General features: G+C 37.7%; 1 protein-coding gene across 2 annotated transcripts in view; it reads left to right on the forward strand.

Annotated features, from left to right (window-relative positions):
• CMYA5 (cardiomyopathy associated 5) overlaps positions 1 to 17,407 on the forward strand; it is a 146,261-nt gene that overhangs the window by 106,770 nt on the left and 22,084 nt on the right. For both annotated transcript variants that reach the window (XM_044663303.1, XM_044663316.1), the window contains one exon: positions 12,125 to 12,258. In XM_044663303.1, coding sequence (XP_044519238.1) covers positions 12,125 to 12,258 — 134 coding nt within the window. The remainder of the gene's footprint in view (positions 1 to 12,124; positions 12,259 to 17,407) is intronic.

A 17,407-nucleotide genomic window follows, 5' to 3' on the forward strand; every position in this document is an offset into this window, starting at 1 on the left:
CTCTCTCTCTCTCTCTCTCTCTCTCTCTCTCTCTCTCTCTCTCTCTCTCTCTCTCTCTCTCTCTCTCTCTTTCTCCCTCTTCCTCTTTCTCTGTCTCTCTCTTTTTCTTCTTTTTTCCCCCCAACAGTCAACTTATTATAGAGGCAAAAGGTAAAGTATTGTATCTCCTGGTCTGTTTTGTCAGTAGAAATTTGATTTACATTTCTACTTGTACTTTTTCTGGTTTCTTCTATATCTTTGGTTTCTTCCTATATTCTAGGATAATAGGGAGTACATTAACTATAGAAGATAGATTTATTGGGATTAAAATTTTATTTTATTTATATTTGACCTATGGTCTTTTTAATATCACACCTTAAACTTAAGGATTGAACAAAATCACTATTGATGGCCACATAATTTATTAACAATATTGATTAACAAACAAACGTAGATAAGCATTCAAACAAGGAAGAGAAAGCTTTGGAGAGGATTATAGTGAGTCACTTTATTACTCTCAGCTAGTGAGAGACAGAGTTGTTGGAGAAAAGAATGTAATTTTAAACTGTGCAGCCAAAGTTTCCCAGTAATGGATACTGGGAAAACCAAGAGGAAGAAGGAATTATTGATTGGATTCTGACTGCTCCAACTGCCACAATAGCTGGTTGGCCTGGTATGATATTTATTCTACTCAAGCCATTTGCCAAAGTTCTCTCCTCTCACTGTAAGGTCTGTATGTTCACCCACTTGTATCTTATTCTTGCTTCTCATCTACCCTTCCTGCCTCCCTAATCTTGAGCTTTTCCTCAAGTCTACTGGCTTCCCAAACTCAATTCTCTTGAATGCCTATGAACAGTCTAGTCCAAGGATTCTGTCTCATCCTGGGAAGACCTTCTAGTGTCTCTGTGATCCTGGGGAAGTTTTCTAAAATCTCTGCCAGCTGGGTCTACAATAGTATCATAGATCTAGATTTGAAAAAGAACTTGAAGGTCATTTAGTCCAATTTTATAGATGAGAAAACTAAGGTCCTAAAATGTTAGGTAAATTGCCTGGCCAAAAGTTTTTGTTTTTCAGTCCTTTTTTTTTTCATTTGTGTCTGATCCTTCATGATCCTGTTTGAGGTTTTCTTGGAAAAGATACTAGAGTAGCTTGCCATTTCCTTCTCTAATTCAAGTTACAGATGAGGAAACTGAGTCAGAGTTAAGTGACTTGCCCAAGGTCACACAGCTAGTAAGTAGCTGCAGCAGGATTTGAACTCAAGGAAGATGTCCTGACTCCAGGCCTTGAATTCAATATTTTCCAGGATTACCCAATAATAAGTAATAGGGCTCTGCCATTCTCCTTCCCTCCTCCCTTTCCCCAGCTAGTCAGTTGAATAGATTGAGTCTCCAGAAGGACCTAGAATTTGTGAAGTGTTCTTAGTCTCCAAAAAGCATACAGCAAGAACCAAGTGTGCTTATTCTGTCAACAGTACAGACAACCTTCTAAGTTCTTGTACTGGCATGACAAAAGAAGTCTGAATCGAAAGGAAATGAGAAGAAAAGAACCAAGGGTGAATGGTTAGAAAAAAAAAATATATATATATATACATATATATATGTATGTATGTAAGTTGCTCCCTCTCTTCAATAGGAAGTTCTGATTTGTACTATTAACAAGAGAAGAATGAATTTGTCTTCAGCCTGGTTGTGGCTCCCTTATTTTTAGAATCATTGGATACTCTGATTTAAGCCAAAAGGGATCGACTTACCTCTAATATTGGGTGAGTGAAGGGTCCTGACATACTGTGCACCCAAACCCAGTGACTTAGTGGCAGAAATAGAAGAGAAATTGACTCTATTCCACAATCCACATGTGTGTGAATACATCTCTCTGTAATCTCTGTATGTATTTTAGATCAGGTCCCAGAAATTGGCCCCAATGGGATTTTGCAGTGGGCGAGAGTGACAATCCATTGCTTACCACGCGTGGGCTCAGGGAGCTCCACCTCACCCTTTCATATTTTTCTCTGAATGCTTTTCCCAGGTCGGGTGGGCTCAAAATACTTAAAAAAATTTCCCCCCACTCTGCTGTTTTCTCAGCTGTTCTCTCTCTCTCTTCGGTGGAGAGGAGTCAGCAGAGCTGGGGGCGGAGGATAGAAAGCTGAGAGAAATACAATACAGGGACTAGCTGTGTGGGCTGGCTGTGAAGGGAGAAAGTATGGATCTGATGACAAATCTGGGAGACTCAATAAGCCAGAAATGATTTTGGAGCAAACTTCCCCAAACCTGACCTCTTCCCTGAGTCAGAGAGGCCATAATGACCATCCTTGCCGTGTGATTTTTCTCTCTGGCTTTCATGCTGCTGGATGAGTAGGGTAGGAATGCCACAGTCTGTCACAGTGGGTCCTGCCATGCCGGGAGCACCTGCAGCTCCATCTGTACAGAAAAGCATGAACAAGTGAGTTCTGAAATGAATTTGGTGCCCAAGCAGGCGCGAATTCAGATTTCCAGCTTTTGCCCTCTTCCCCCAACCTCTTGCTTTTTTCCCCTTTCTAGATAAAGCTAGATAAAGTTCTGGGCTGGGTGAAAGTCAGAAATCAGTCAACTCTAGTACAAGATGCATGACCTTCTGACTTGACAATCTTTGATCATCAAAGAAATATTTAATATTAAAAATATAATCTACTGAAGAATGTAAATCCACTGTGCCTCAGTCTCCACATCTGTAAGATAAGAATCTGATGTCTGAGTGCCTAGTACATGAATGGTCTTATTTTTCCAAAGTACTTAGAATCACTTAGAATCTCATTCTCCTTTTCCTCCTTCTCCTCCTCTTCCTTCTCTTCCTTCTCTTCTTCCTCATCCACCTTCTACTTGGAGTAGATGCCATATCTTCATATAGTCTCATCCAGTAGGTCTTGACTATGCTTTGGTAGAACTCTTTCTTTCCAAGAGTGACTTTAGGACAGATAATTTATTCAGAGCATTAGCTTTTAGTTCACCATTCATAGTACTTTCTTGGACTAAACCCATTTTTCTTTGATTACTTTGATGAACATGTTATTCCTTTAGCATTAAAAATAGATTGAAAAGTAGTGTTCCAAGGAAATTTAGGAATCATATCACCCTTTGTAAAATGAAGAAACCAAGGCCAAGAAAGATGAAGTCCAAGATCATATGGTCTGCTAGTGGCAGAAGTCCTCATTATTTCTCACATGGAACATTCCCTCTTACACGTCCTTGCCTTGGCATGGTTGTCTTCTGTGCCTGGAGTACTCTCTGCCTCAAAATGCCTGGTATCTTTCAAAGCTCAGCTGAAATATCATCTCCTATGTGAGGCACAGTTGTCTCTCTCTTCCTCTTCCCACAAAGTAGCCTTGTATTCATTTTGTATACCTTCATGAGTACATTGTTGTCTTCCCTGATAGAATGTGAACTCTCTGAGGGCATGGAGTGTTTCACTTCTGTCTTTGTACATAAGCAGTGTCTGACATGTATGAAGTAGATGCTTGACGGATACTTACTGATGGGTTGAACTAGAACTTGAACTTGTCTCCTGACTTAAGATCTAATATTTTCATTATACCAAGGGTTCTTCAGCTTTTCAGCAGTCTGGTGAAACCTAAAGACCCCCCTTTTAGAATAATCTCTTTAAATGCATAAAATAAAACATAGAGGATTACAGAGGAAAGGAAACCAATTATATTAGAAATAGAAGTTTATGTAAACATATGAAATAAAACATGAAAAATTAAAATTGTCTATAAAACATATTTCTATACAAAATTAAATATAGAATAAAATATATCCATAATAAAATAATATATTAATAATAAATAATATACCTATAATAAATTTAAATTTGGGATATAACATATTTTAAAAGCCACGCCTGCAGATCACACATTAAAAACCTCTACTGTTTTTATCAATATCAATGACCTGGTTCAATTAATCAACATATGTTTCCCTCATTAGTTCCAAGGCAGAAGGTAAGGGCTAGACAATGAGGGTCAAGTGACTTGCCTAGGATCACAGCTAGGAAGTGTGTAATACCAGATTTCAACCCAGGACCTCCTAAATTCAGGCCTTAGCCTCTATCCACTGAACTACTTAGCTGCTCCTCCCCTTAATTTTCTGTCCACACAAATTTTTTTAAAGGAAAAAGAGGTAAGCCATAAAAAAATAAAACTACATCAGGAATCAAATCCTAGGGTCAGTATACTCAGTCCAGTCCTCTGAACCATCTGTATCAACAAGCCACATCCTAGACCAGTGATGGGCAAACTTTTTAAAGAGGGGGCCAAAGGAAAGGAAATGGTCACCTGTCAGCCTGTTTCTAAGGCAACTCTTTCGAAGTTTCATTGTATTATATCTTACATTATTCCTAATCTGACGAATACAATGAGTAGAGTTGCCTTAGAAACAGACTGACAGATGAGCATCTCCTTTCCTTTGGCCCCCTCTTTAAAAAATTTGTCCATCACTGTCCTGCCTAGACCATTAACCCAAGTCTGTGAGAGATCCTGTCATCAAATAAATATTCCTTTAGGTTAATACTTTTTCTAGCCTCCACTAATCTCCTATTTTGATGACTCCTTGTAGCATAGAGGTGACCTTGGGTTCTCAGATTGGGGTGGGGGTGGGGACAGAAACTCTGACACCTTTTCCTAAGATGGGGAAGGCATCAGGGAGAGGCCCAGGACTCTCCTCTGCCTATTGTCCAGCCTAATACAGTATAAAGAAGCTTCTCACCAGATTGGCTATGGTGGAATGATTGTTTTAGCTGCAGCAAGCTCTCATAGCACATCTTCCAAGACAGTGATTGTTAAGCATTTCTGTGTGTCCCAAACCCCATCTGGCAATCTGTTGAAATCTCTATTGAACTCCTCTCACAATAACAGTTTATAAGGGCACAAAATAAAGTCTATAGGATTACAATGGAAGCCAATAACACTGAAATAGTTATCAAATTTTTTTAAGTTTACTGACCCCAAATTTAGAACCCCTGACCCAAAGTGATGAATGGGTTTCAAAGCTAGTAGCACTTTATAACATTGAAATATAGGGAGAGAACCATATTCAATTATATAAATTATATTTTATATCTCAGGCAGGGAATCATGGAAAAGTTTTCAAAAGCAATTGTCACAACATATTTATGTAGAACCCACAGGGAACTGTGAAGTTCCATGAGCATTTCATTGAGTCTAGATTGGAGATGTGAGAGGCAGTGTAGTATAGTGAGTAGAGAGTCTGTCCTGAATCCAGCAAGACATAGATTTAAGACCTCCTTCTCCTCCTCCTCCTCCTCCTCCACCTCCTTCACCTCCTCCTTGTTCCTCTCTTCCTCCTCCTTCTTCTCCTCCTTCTCCTCCTCTTCTTCCTTCTTCTTCTTCCTCCTCCTCCTCCTCCTTCTTTTTCTTCTTCTTCCTCCTCTTCCTCCTCCTTTTCCTCCTCTTCCTCCTCCTCCTCCTTCCTCTTTTTTAAAAAATTTGTACTTTCTGCCAGTAACAATTCTAAAATAGAAGAGCAGCAAGGGCTAGGCAATCCAGGTTAAATGACTTGCCCAGGGTCACACAGCTAGGAAGTATCTGAAGTCATATTTGAATCCAGGCCTGGTGCTCTCTATTGAGTTACCCAACTGCCTTGAGTCACTTAACTTCTCAATACTCTAGGATAGACATACTAAACACAGGGTCCACATGTGACTCACAACAATGCTTATTGCTGCCAAACCAGATTAAAATATAATTAGGAAATATTTAACAAAATGAATAAAACTACAATAAAATAGACATTGCATTTTAAAACTGTCAATATGCAGCCTTAACTTATCCATATGTACAGACTAGTTGGATGCCACTGCTCTAGGCAGCTCTCTCAGACTTTAAATTACTGACAAAGTGCCAACTGTCATTTATAGAGAGAGGTCTTTATTCCACAGAAATCACAGCTCCAGTTCCTTTGTAGAGGGGAGAATACACACACCTGCCATAGATAAATCTTTTCTCCTTGTTCTTGTATATTTTTCCCATTTCCCCCTTCAGCTTATAAGCATTTTGGATGGGGAACTATAGCGTCTTTTGTTTTCCCCAAGATGTTCTGTGACTATTTTGTTTTTGATTGGCTGACTGCCTGTGGGTGGTGCCAACAGGAATGCCAGGGATCCCTAACTGGGTTTTTTTTAAACCCTTACTTTCTGGCTTAGTAGAAACTCTAAGACAGAAGGTTAAATGCTAGGCTAGGCAAACAGACTTAAGTGACTTGCCCAGCACACAATTACAAAGTGTCTGAAGTCAAATTTGAACCCAGGACCTCACAAACTCCAGGCCTGGTGTTCTGTCTATCCACAATACCACCTAACTGCCCCAACCAACCGAGGTTTTAAAAAACAATTCATCCCTAGCCTCCTGTTGTACAGTGGAAGGAGACTTAGTTCTGTAGGTTGTTTGTTGTAAGACAGGACCAGGACTCTCTCAGTATGGGCTATGCCCTTGGTCTCATATAAATAAAAAGGTGTTTAAGAAGGCTTTTAACGGTGGCTCCCCACCCCCCCTTCCCCCGGTGGAAACCTGTATTTTATATGACTGATTGACTCAATTTCTTTTTGTTTTTCCTCCTTCAAAACAAAAATTTCATAGTTCCAAAAGGACTTTAAGAATCTACAGAAAAATAAACCCCAAAGCCATATCTCCCTGAGACTGCACAAGATCATGCTTCTGCGCCTACAATATGGGCTTCAAGAGCAGTAGCCAACCACTGCTGTGGTTATAGTATTGCCTTTTGATTTTAGTCTTCATTTTCAAGGGTTTCTGTCACTGGTAAATTGCAGCCGCATTTTTATCTGGCTTTTTTAAGCTAAAGGAAGAAACAAATCATAGAATCTCAAGAGTTGGAAGGGAACATAAAGGTCATCTGGTCCAACTTAATGTCTAGTAGAAATCCTGCCTTCAAAAGCCTTTAGGAACCATCATCCTGACCCTGATTAAATATTTCTAATTCCCCATGTTCCTCACTTTGTAAGGCCTGTTCCATTTTTGGATGGCCCTAGAAGGGTAGCTAGGTGAACAGTGAATAGAGCATCAGACCTGGAGTCGGAGCTCTTTCTGAGTTCAAATCTAGCCTCAGATACTTATTAGCTTTGTGATCCTGGGTTAAATTACTTAACCCTTTTTGGCTCAGTTTTCTCCTCTGTAAAATGAATTAAGAGAAAGAAATGGCTAACTACTCTGGTATCTTTGCAAGAAAGCCCACAAAGAGTTGGACACAACCGAAGAGACTGAAGAACAACAACAAAAATGGTTAGAAAGCTCCTCATTTTGTTGAACTGCCCCAAGCCTCTATCCTTTGGTTCTACTTCAGTCCCTTGAAGCAACAGAAAATAATGTATTTACTCTTAAGCAAAAGAAGCAGCTAGTATATGTTAAAAGAGAAAGCCCCATTCTTAGGAAGACCTGTTTGACTAGGCAGCTCTCTAAGATTCTAAGTTTCAGGGGAGGTTTTGGTTAAAGGGGTTTTCTTATACCAATGAAGAGAGAATTTCTCCATACCAATGAAATCATAAGCCTGTTCCTTCCCCAAAAAACTTAAATGAAACCATTTGTCTCATTTATTTTTCGGCTTTGTGGGTGTATCACTGACGGTGCCCTAGATAATTCTTCTAGGTCTACAACTTTGAATCCTAATGGTAAACTGAACAAAGAGAGTTCTCTGTCAGTTGGGTTCAGGTGAGAGTACCACAAGTTGGGTGGGTGGATGGGAGGTTCTGCTTTCTTTTTAAATCTCAGAGCGAGGAAGAGAGTGCAGTGCCACAGATTCAAACATGGCCATCTGGAGCACTGATGCCACATGTTTGGAGTTCTCATTCAGTTAAAAAAAAAAAGGCAATGACTTTTGATGGGAAGACATTGATTGACATCAAAGCACATTTTTTCAGAGTGGAAAACCATGGAAACAAACCTTTGTTTCTGAGCCTCACTCATTCTCTGTTCTGTGTGCTTGAGAAGATGTTGGATGTGTAAACAAAACAACATGTTGGTTTGCAACCCAATATATTGAACGCTTTCCAGTTTTATGCCCAGTGCTTTGATATCAAAGATTAAAAGAAGTGTTGAGGATATGTGTAGAATCTAGAGACTTTCATATTTCATCCTCTTTCATACTTCAGCACCATGTTATCCCTCCCTTTCCTTTAAAACAAAACGAAACAACAACAAAAAACTTACAAATATAAAAGCTTGAGTGAAAAGCTAATAAAGATAACATGTTCAGCATTTGGCTGTTTAGATAGAATTTCTTCTCTTCACTGAAATCACTGGACTCATTAGCATACACTAAGCTAAGAAAGTTTTGTCTCTTACTTTGGATTGGAAATAAAGAAGCATCATGGAGATTAGGAATTGTTCATTGTTTTACAATTAAATAAATGGTCATCATGCCAAAGGCAAAGAAGATTCATGGAAACAGGTTTTTAGAAGGAATATTGTTTAAAGCAAATTTGATCCTAGCAGGAAAAGAGAAATATAGCAACCTAGAAAATAATGCAAAGCCACTAATCTAGTAATTGGTCTGCTAGTTGGATAGAGCACTGAGCTTGGAATCAGGAAGACTCATCTTCCTGAGTTCAAATCTGGCCTCAGACACTTACTAGCTGTGTGACTTTAGTCACTTTAAGTCACTTAGCCCTGTTTGCCTGAGTTTCCTCATCTTTAAAATGAACTGGAGGGGGCAGCTGGGTAGCTCAGTGGATTGAGAGCCAGGCCTAGAGATGGGAGGTCCTAGGTTCAAATCCGGCCTCAGCCACTTCCCAGCTGTGTGACCCTGGGCAGATCACTTGACCCCCATTGCCTACCCTTACCACTCTTCCACCTATAAGTCAATACACAGAAGTTAAGGGTTTAAAAAATTAAAAAAAAAAAAAATGAACTGGAGAAGGAAATGATGAATTATTCCAATAGCTTTGCCAAAAAAATCAGAAAATGGGGTCACAAAGAGTCTGATGCAACTATAACAGTTGAACAATAACAACAACAACATTTTAGTCATTTAAATATAAATAGAATTGGGTGTGGAGAGGAAAATTCCTAAAAAGGAAGGGAAATATCCAGAAATTCAGGTCAGGCACAGTGACCTTTCTAAACAAAGGGAGATAGCTGTTGGTAACTTATTACTGTTTCTACTTATTGGGTTAAATCAACATGTACTCTTAAAGTTTTGTATTAGTCTTAAAACTATTAGCCTGCTAAAAATTTATGTCTATTAAAATATAACATATAATCTTCAACAACAATATTTAGCCATTTGAGTTTAAGAATTATATCATCTAACCAAAGGAAATGCTTTTTTCCCAGTATTTAATTGAAGCATAGTTCATCATTGTTGAACCCATGGCTCAGTTTCATTGATCCATTCTTGGTGTATCTAAAGATAGAATACTCTCCAAAGACATAGTCATGAGACAGGGCCTAAAATAGCACCCAGTAAAATATGAGACATTTGTACTGACCTTTCCAAACATGGGGGACTGAACGTCAACCACTCAAATAGATTTTGGCTGCTGCCACCCTTTATTCTCAGTTACACGTGATGACTTTTTGGTCTTCTAAGTTAGTGGTCTCCAAACTTTTTTGATTACACACTCTTATCAATGAACATTTTTTGAGTATGTACATATATGTATATTTGTTTATAAATCATATAATGTGTAACTGTATTAATTATTACATATAATACATTATAAAACTTATACAAAACAGAAATTTAAAAAGGATAAGCTAAAAATGAAATGATATTTGATCTTAGAGGCAATAGGGAAGCACTGGAGTTTATTGAGTTGAGGAGTGACATGGTTAGAACTATACTTTAGGAAAATCAATTTAGTACCTGTGTGGAGGATAGATTGGAATGGAGGGAGAATTGAAACAGGATAAACAATTAAGAGACTATGTTTGCTCTAGCCCAGATAAGAAATGATGAGGGCCTGAACTGAGGGTTTGTCTGAGTGTAGATGTGAGAAATGTTGCAAGGGTAGGATCAATAACACTTGGCAATTGATTGTATGGAACAGGGGTGGGATGAGGTGGAAGAGAGGATGAAAGAGGAACCCTAGATGATCCTCAATATGACCCAGAGGATTTTAATCTAGGTTGCTAGAAGGATGGTGATGTCTTCAACAGGAATGGGGAAGTATGGAAGAGGTATGGGTTAGGGGAAGGAGGGAAAAGATAATGTAATGGGATCTATGATCCCACCCATACCCATTCCTCCTGTGTAACTCACTCTGTCAACCCAAAAAATTAAAAATGAAGTCAGCCAAGGAACATTTGTTTCAGCATCAAGCTGATCTTGGGGTCAGAGGATATATACATTGGGAGTTGGAAGATTTTGCCTGTGTAGTTGCTGATGCCAATGCCTGGTGGTGGTCAGTTTAAAGTTTCCCTGAGGGACCTCTGACCCAGAGCAGAAGGGGAGAAGATGGAGGCTTGCACAGCCATGGGAGATCAAGGGAGGAGGAGGGTGGATGGAGAGAATGACACAATGAATGAAGGTGGGGAAGGTTTGTCTAGGAGGCAAGCTCCATGACTGGCTATTATTGGGATGGTTGCATCTGACCTTATTGCTTATGCCCTGGGGTACTTTTATAGTCCACTAGGGGTTCAGGGCTCTAACTTTAAAGACCACTATTCTTAAGGTGCACTCTCATGTCGATTTTTCTGCTTTTCTCTATACATTTTTTAGGACTTCTACATAGAGCAGAAGTTCTTAACTTTTTTCATGTGTATAATAGATGACTTTGGCAGTCTGATAAAACCTGTGGATTCCTTCTTAGAATAATGTTTTTAAATGTATAAAGCAAAACACATAGGATTAGAAAGGAAACCAATTATAATGATATGTAATTCTCAAAATATTTTCTTAAAAAGTTCACAGATTGTAAGTTAAAATCCCTGGTTATAGTATGGCTTCTCTTTGGAGATGCTGAGCAAAATGCACTTATCTATAATTATATAAATGGTCAGAACAAGGATTTCAAGGCAGCCCGAGAAAGTAGAAAGCAGGTAGAGGGGAAAGCATATCATTGTGATGATGTTCATGAAGCCATCATGAATAAAGGAAAACTTTTGAAAATATTGATTTTGGGCTTGCAAAGTATTAGCTAAGTTCATTAGTAAAAAAAAATCACAATTTGTCCCTTCTCTGTCCTCCTCCATTCTTCTGTTATTTAAATGATTAGATTAGCAGCTTTATATTATTTTCTTGGTTGAAACACTTCCTTCCTGCTAGGAGCAAATTTGCTTTAAACAATATTATTCTTCCTGAAAACCCATTTCCATTAATCTTCATGGTCTTCAAAATGATGACCACTTACTTAATCATGATCCATCCTGTATTTTTTCAAATTTGAGTTTATTAATTAAGTATGTAGCATCCTCTTAGTCCAATAAGGCCCTCCAAGATCAAAGGAAACTGAAATCCTAGAGAAAATAAATATATTCTTGGAAGGTCACCAGACTTCTAAATTAGTTTCTTTTATGAATCAAAAACATCTTTCCTGGTTCTCCTCAAATGATGTTCTGGAAGACTTTTTGAACAGTGACATAATAAATCAATAGAAGCAGGGACAATTTTAAAGAAAAAAAAATCTTAGTGGACAAATCCTGAATATTATGCAGATTCTAGTGCACTCTGGTGGGGCAAAAATGAAAAGTCACCTTCTGAGATATAGCATGGAGTATTGCCCTAGTATTCTTACTTTAATCAATCAAGCAGAGCTCTTATCTTCCAAGCACAGGAAACCCAGATGTTTAGCATTTGGAACTGGTATATAAACAAAGAGTCAGTCCAACCATAATCCTACTGCCTTGGAGATGGTTCAAAAATTTTAGATTTAGAGCTTTAAGGACCTTAGCGCTCACCTCAGTGGCTCCAAATGCAGGGCTTTCCTCATTGTAGCTTGAAGCTTAGTTCACTGATTCAGGAAAGGAAAATGGAGTACTGAGCAATGGGTTGATATCAGTGGAAAGAGATTGAGTTGCCTCCACTGTCATAAAAAAAGAACAAAAAGGGTACTTGTTTCTGCAGAAATGAAGTTTAATTGGTGATTGAATGTTGAATCTTATTTCTAAAATGTGTTTTGTTTTTGTTTTTTGCTTTATATTTAGATCTTACTCTGGAATTAAAGGATTTCAGCTAAAAGTTAACCTCCAGCCCAATGATAACTACTTTTTCTATGCAAAAGCTGTGAATGCTTTTGGGACAAGCGAACAGAGTGAAGCTGCCCTCATTTCCACCAGAGGTAAAGTATCTCTTTCTGAACTGAACTAACTTAGATTGTTCACTTACAAAAACGAAGAATATGGAACTATGTTTTGCATGATAATACATGTATAACCCAGATTGAATTGTTTGTCTGCTCTGGGAATGAAGAGGGAAGAAGGGTAGGAGACAATTTGCATCATAAGACTTTGGAAAACTTATGTGGAAATTTGTTTTTAAAGTAAAAAATTTAAGAAAAAAAATTGAAATGAACTAACTTTAAAAATATCCAAACTGATTTCCCCAAGGCATAACTCTTTTGCTTCACCATTAGAGGGCACTATAGATCCCCAGCTACAAAGGCACTATTCATTCTTCCCCAAAACTGCCATCCAAGAGTAATTTCTGCTCTCAAAGGGACAATGGAGCTCACCAGTGGCTTTCTAGATTGTTCTGGTGACTGATACTTGAAGCAGTATGGTCTGGTGGGAAGAGCACTAGGTTAGAGGTTTAATTCCTGCTTTGTCACTAATGAGCTATGTGACTTTAGGAAGGTCATTTCACTTCTCATCATTAAGAATAATTTCTTTGGATTGTGGCATTGTTGAGTTATTCCATAATAGAGCCTATAAAAATGCAAAAAAGATTAATGTTAACACATTAAGCCAATGGCTCACATTAAGCCAGACCAGATTTGTTCCTCACAATTCACTTAAATATGATTGGCGCTCTTGATGTACAATTTTCCTCTAAATACTGTTGTGGATAAAATCCTGCAACGATATTTTCTTGGGTTGCAAGCTGGCAGTTGCCAATATGAACACAGAACCTGGTAGAGGACCCAGGCTGGGTGCCAGGGTGCCAGTTGAAGTGAGGGTATAAAAGGGGATCCTCAGACCCCTGACTTCACTTCTTCTGACTCTGATCTTTAGGGTTAGATTAGAAAAGGGTAGAAAGGGTGGAAAGTGGGCCCTGGGTGGTTTGAAGGGTGGTATGGGTAGATTCCTTAGTTCGGTAGGAACAGTTACCATAGTTAGCCAATACCAACAGCTCATTGGCAAACCCACCAACCCTTTGCAATCAAGAAACAATTTCTATCAACAAGACATCACTATCTGACCCAGGGCTTGGCAGCCCTGGGTCAGCAACCCAGAATATCAGAGTAGAGATTGCCCTCAAGGCTTTCTTTATTTCTGCACCATAAGAAGACCTTTCAACATTTTCGTAAGAGTAGTTTAGAGAACTTAGTTATTCAAGATCTTAGCTTTCCTCACTCTCTTCTCAACTCCCTTTTACCTGATCTAAACTTTACCAATAAGCCCTTTAAAACCTTCAAGCTCAAAGACCTTTAAAATCAGTTACTTTTACCTTTACCAAAGACCAAGTAACATCAATAATCAGAACAAACTACTGGCTTCAGCTGACAAACTTTATTAAGCAGTTAGGTTCAGGAAGTGCCAGCTTCTTTCCTGTTGACCATATTAACTGACCAATAGAATAGTCTCCATTTCCCTGGGCAGAGGCATGGAACCCTGAGCTTAAAGGAGCCTTGGCTTTACTAGTGAGGGAATTTCATCTCCCTCTCATTCAGCTAGGTGCAGGACCCTGTTACACTCCAACTTCTACTCCTGCCTAAGGCCCCCTTGGACTGGCCTAATTCCATCTACTAGTCTTTCCCCTGCAGTGCAGCTAGCCCCCTTTCATAACAATACCAATGAGCTGCCAGACTTCTAGAGAAATGGGAGTGATCACATCCATACTAACATTTTCATTATAAGTGAAATCATAAGACATAAAGGCATGGCAGATAAATAGAAGGATAGTTCACAGATTCTCTTTGGAAAGGTGAATATAAAAATTGGTAGAATTAGTTTTATAATGACTCTATAGGCAACAAAAAGCATAATTGCACGAAATATTTGGTCATCTCATCTCAAATGTGAGGATAATCAAATAGATCATAATTACAATAACTAGAGTTTATGTGCTAGTATCTGTTGACATGATAAAGGAGAAAAAAACATCTTAGAACTTAAAAGATCCTTCAAATCAAAGTTGTCCTATACCTTGATATTTGCTGATTTCAGTGAAAAAGCAGACACAAGGAAGGGCATTAAAAGTTATAACTATAATCATTTTTTGTAGTTTAACCAATGTGAGGAGAGTTAAGAGACTAGACATGACCTTTGTCAGCAAACACAATTTCCTTGCTAAATGGAGAGAAATAGTTGCTAAATTCAACCTCAGTTTCTAGTACAAGCTCATTTCAAAATATTATGGAAGAAAATGATGAAAGATTATGAATAATGACACTTTACAAAACAAAGGAAGCTAAGAAAGAAAATTCAATAAATTCTAAAGGTTTTTTATTTACCTCCAGGATCTAGTTTAATCCTATGTTTTGCTGTTAAAGCCCTTCATAACCTGACTCCTTCTTTCCTTTTCAGTCTTCTTACAACTTACTCCCTTCCATGTTTTCTATGATCAAGTGACACTTGCCTCTTTTCTGTTACCCAGAAAAGATACTCCAACTTTCAACATTGCACATTTTCAGTGGCTATCTCCCATGCCTGGAAAAACTCTCTTCCTTCTTATCACCTTTCCTAGCTTCCCTGACTTTCTTCAAGATTTAGCTAAAGTTCCAGCTTCTTTAAGAAGCCTTTTATGTTCCTCAACGTTAACATCTTCCAACTAAGATTATTTCTCATTTATCCTGTATATATTTTGCTTATATACATAGTTGTTTGAAGGTTATCTTCCCCATTAGACTATGAGAGACTTGGGAACAAGGACTGTTTTTACCTTTGTATCTCCAGCTCTTAGTATAGTGCCTCACACATAGAAGGTCTTTAATAAATGTTTCTTGGCTTGACAACAAGGCCATGAAGAATTTGGCATAGTCCTACCTAAACTACTCTACTTAATCAATGTCATCCCAATTAAATTACAAAACAAAATTATTTTGTTGAGATAGAAAAAATAACAAAGTTCATTTGGAAGAACAAAAGATCAAGAATATCAAATGAATTAATGAAAAAATATACAGGGAAGAGGTCTATTAGCACCAGATTTTAAATCATATGATAAAGCCATCATTATCAAAACTCTTTGGTATTGGCCAAGAAATAGAACAACAGATCTGTGGAACAGAACAGGCATACAACAAACAATAGTAAAAGGTTATAGTAACCTTGTATTTGACAAAAATATAGATCCACATTTTTGAGATATACTTGGTAAAAATTTCTGGGACAATTAGAGAGTAGTTTGGTAGAAACTAGGTATAGACCAATATTTTACACTAGTATAATGAATATGTGATCTAGACATAAAAGGAGATGTCACAAGTAAATTAGAAGAACAGGGAACATATTATTTATTCAATTCATGGAGAGGAGAAGAATTTATGTATAAAGAAGGAATAGCATCATGAGAAATAAAATTGATTAATTTGATTACATTAAATTAAAAAGGTTTTGTACAAATAAACTATTATAATGAGGATTAGAAAGAAGTAAGAACCTTGGGGAAACATTTAGAGTCAGTTTCTTAGATCTCAATCTTATATCTAAAATATGTAGAAAATCTTGTGAAATATTTAAGAATACCATCATCCCCCATTTAATAAATGGTCAAAAATTATGAACATATGGTTTTTGGATGAAGAAATCAATGCCATATATAGGTATAAGAAAAAATGCTCTAACTCACGACTGATTAAAGAAATGCAAGTCAAAACAACTCTGAAATATCATCTCATACCTATCAGATTGGCTAAAATGATAAAAGGGCAAAATGATAAATGTTGGAGGAGATGTAGAAAAATGAGTCTACTAATACACTATTGGTGGAATTATGCACTGATACAACCATTTTGGAAAGCAATCTGGAATTATGCCTAGAGAGTTACAAAACTGTGATTACCTGTAGGCCCAGCAATGGTATCCTAACTGGGTCTGTTTCCCAAGGAGATCAGGGAAAAAGGAAAAAAAACCAATATATTCCAAAATATTAATAGCAGTTCTTTTTGTGGTGGCAAAGAACTAGAAATTAAGAGGATGTCCATCAGCTGGGGTATATGCTTGTGATGGAATACTACTATGCTATAAGAAATGATGAGCAGGTTAATTTTTTTAATTTTTAATTTTTAAAGAACTTTAAAAAATTTTTAATTTTAATTTTTTAAAAACTTGGAAAGATCTACATTAAATAATGAAGAGAGAAACAAATAGAATCAAGGGAACATTATATGCAACTACAGAATTAATATTTGAAGAATAACTTGTGATAGTCCTTCTCCAGAGAAAAATAATTGATGAATAGAAACATGAAACATGAAATTTATATATGCATAAAAGTCAACCCAGATCATCTTAAGTACATTAACAGATGAAACTGAAAAGAGGGCAATCAGTGAATGTGAAATGAAATAGATATGTTGATGTTTCTATATCGACCTATTCCCATCTGTGACAATAATTACCCCAACATCTGGAGTCTGTCCACATGTATAAGAAAGAAACAGTGGTTAAAAGGTCAGAAAAAGAAGCTGGACTTGACCAAACACACACAGAAGACATCTATGTTAGAATTAACTTAATTTTAAAATATATAGGAATATATATTAATGAGGGGGAGACATCTAAAGAATGGAAAAAGTCATAAATATTACCTTTGCCCACTACCACCTCCAAAGGCATTTGAGAAAACATCAGTAACTATTAACATGTAAGGCTACTCTCTCATCTCTCTAAAACTTTTTTTTTTTTTACATTTATTAATATTCATTTTTAACATGGTTACATGATTCATGCTCCTCCTTTCCCCTTCAACCCCCCCCCGCACCCCCCCTACCCATGCGCATTTCCACTAGTTTTGTCATGTGTCCTTGATCAAGACCAATTTCCAAATTGTTGGTAGTTGCATTGGTGTGGTAGTTTCGAGTCTACACCCTCAATCATGTCCACCCCAACCCATGCGTTCATGCAGTTGTTTTTCCTATATGTTTCCTCTCCTGCAGTCCCTCCTCTGAATGTGGGTAGCATCTTTACCATAAATCCCTCAGAATTGTCCTGGGTCATTGCATTGCTGCTGGTTCAGAGGTCCATTACATTCGATTTTACCACAGAATGTCAGTCTCTGTGTATAGAGTTCTTCTGGCTCTGCTCCTTTCGCTCTGCATCAGTTCC

This window comes from Gracilinanus agilis, chromosome 1 (genome assembly GCF_016433145.1).
Source record: "Gracilinanus agilis isolate LMUSP501 chromosome 1, AgileGrace, whole genome shotgun sequence".
Lineage (NCBI taxonomy): Eukaryota > Metazoa > Chordata > Mammalia > Didelphimorphia > Didelphidae > Gracilinanus > Gracilinanus agilis.